This window comes from Tiliqua scincoides, unplaced genomic scaffold (genome assembly GCF_035046505.1).
Source record: "Tiliqua scincoides isolate rTilSci1 unplaced genomic scaffold, rTilSci1.hap2 HAP2_SCAFFOLD_78, whole genome shotgun sequence".
In the NCBI taxonomy this organism is placed as follows: Eukaryota; Metazoa; Chordata; class Lepidosauria; order Squamata; family Scincidae; genus Tiliqua; species Tiliqua scincoides.
The window spans coordinates 31,734-32,500 of NW_027101658.1; the positions used below are offsets into that span (position 1 = coordinate 31,734).

The 767-nt window shown below is 73.1% G+C and overlaps 1 protein-coding gene across 3 annotated transcripts in view; it reads left to right on the top strand.

Moving 5' to 3' along the window:
• The first annotated feature begins 424 nt into the window (after positions 1–424).
• The window catches only part of ADAM15 (ADAM metallopeptidase domain 15), a 37,005-nt gene continuing 36,662 nt past the window's right edge, over positions 425–767 (top strand). For all 3 annotated transcript variants that reach the window (XM_066611083.1, XM_066611084.1, XM_066611085.1), the window contains exon 1: positions 425–713. In XM_066611083.1, coding sequence (XP_066467180.1) covers positions 584–713 — 130 coding nt within the window. In that variant the 5' untranslated portion in view covers positions 425–583. The remainder of the gene's footprint in view (positions 714–767) is intronic.

A 767-nucleotide genomic window follows, 5' to 3' on the forward strand; every position in this document is an offset into this window, starting at 1 on the left:
TCGGGCAGGGAAACCCCACCTCCGCCCATCCCACCCCACTCCTCATCCTAGGAACCCACAAGGCCTCTGCATCCCTGTGTCACTAATCCAGGCTGGATGCCCTCCGGTGGCAAGGGGTTCCGCAGGCTCAGCACACACCAGGTCATTGGAGAAGAGCAGTCTGACGGCGCAAGACATCAGCAAAGCACTAAAAGATGAGGATGATGAAGATGAGGATGAAGATGATGAGGGTTCCCCCCCCCCGGGCTCCTGGCCACCCCCTGGAGGCGACATTCCGAGCCTGGCCCCCTCCCTCCCCGCCCTTCGGAAGTGACCGGGCTGGGAATGCGGCAGCTGGCCGGGCGCCCGGAGCTCCAGCTGGGCGGGCGGAGGGAGGCGGGCTTGGCCCGGGAGCGGCGGGCGGGGCGCTGCGGGGGCGGCGGGGCCGCCTCCTTCCCGGGCCAGCGAGCGGCAGGCTTTTAGCGGGGCCGCAGCCGCAGCTGAGCGCGCTGGGCTCGGCGGCGCCACCACCAGGCAGACCCCGCCGCCTTCCCCGCGCCCGGCAGCACCTCTCCGGGCCGGCCAGCTCCCCGGCCCCGCCGCCATGGGGCTGCTGTGGGGTCTGGGCGTCCTGCTCGCCTCCTGGGGCTGCCTGGGCTGGCGGGACCCACCGCGACCCAGCCCGGGCTCGGCGCAGTCCCCGCGCAGCCGCCCGCCCGCAGCGCAGCGCGCAGGTGAGTTTGGACAGGTGCCTCCCTCTCCCGGGGGGGGGGGTCTCGTCCGCCCCC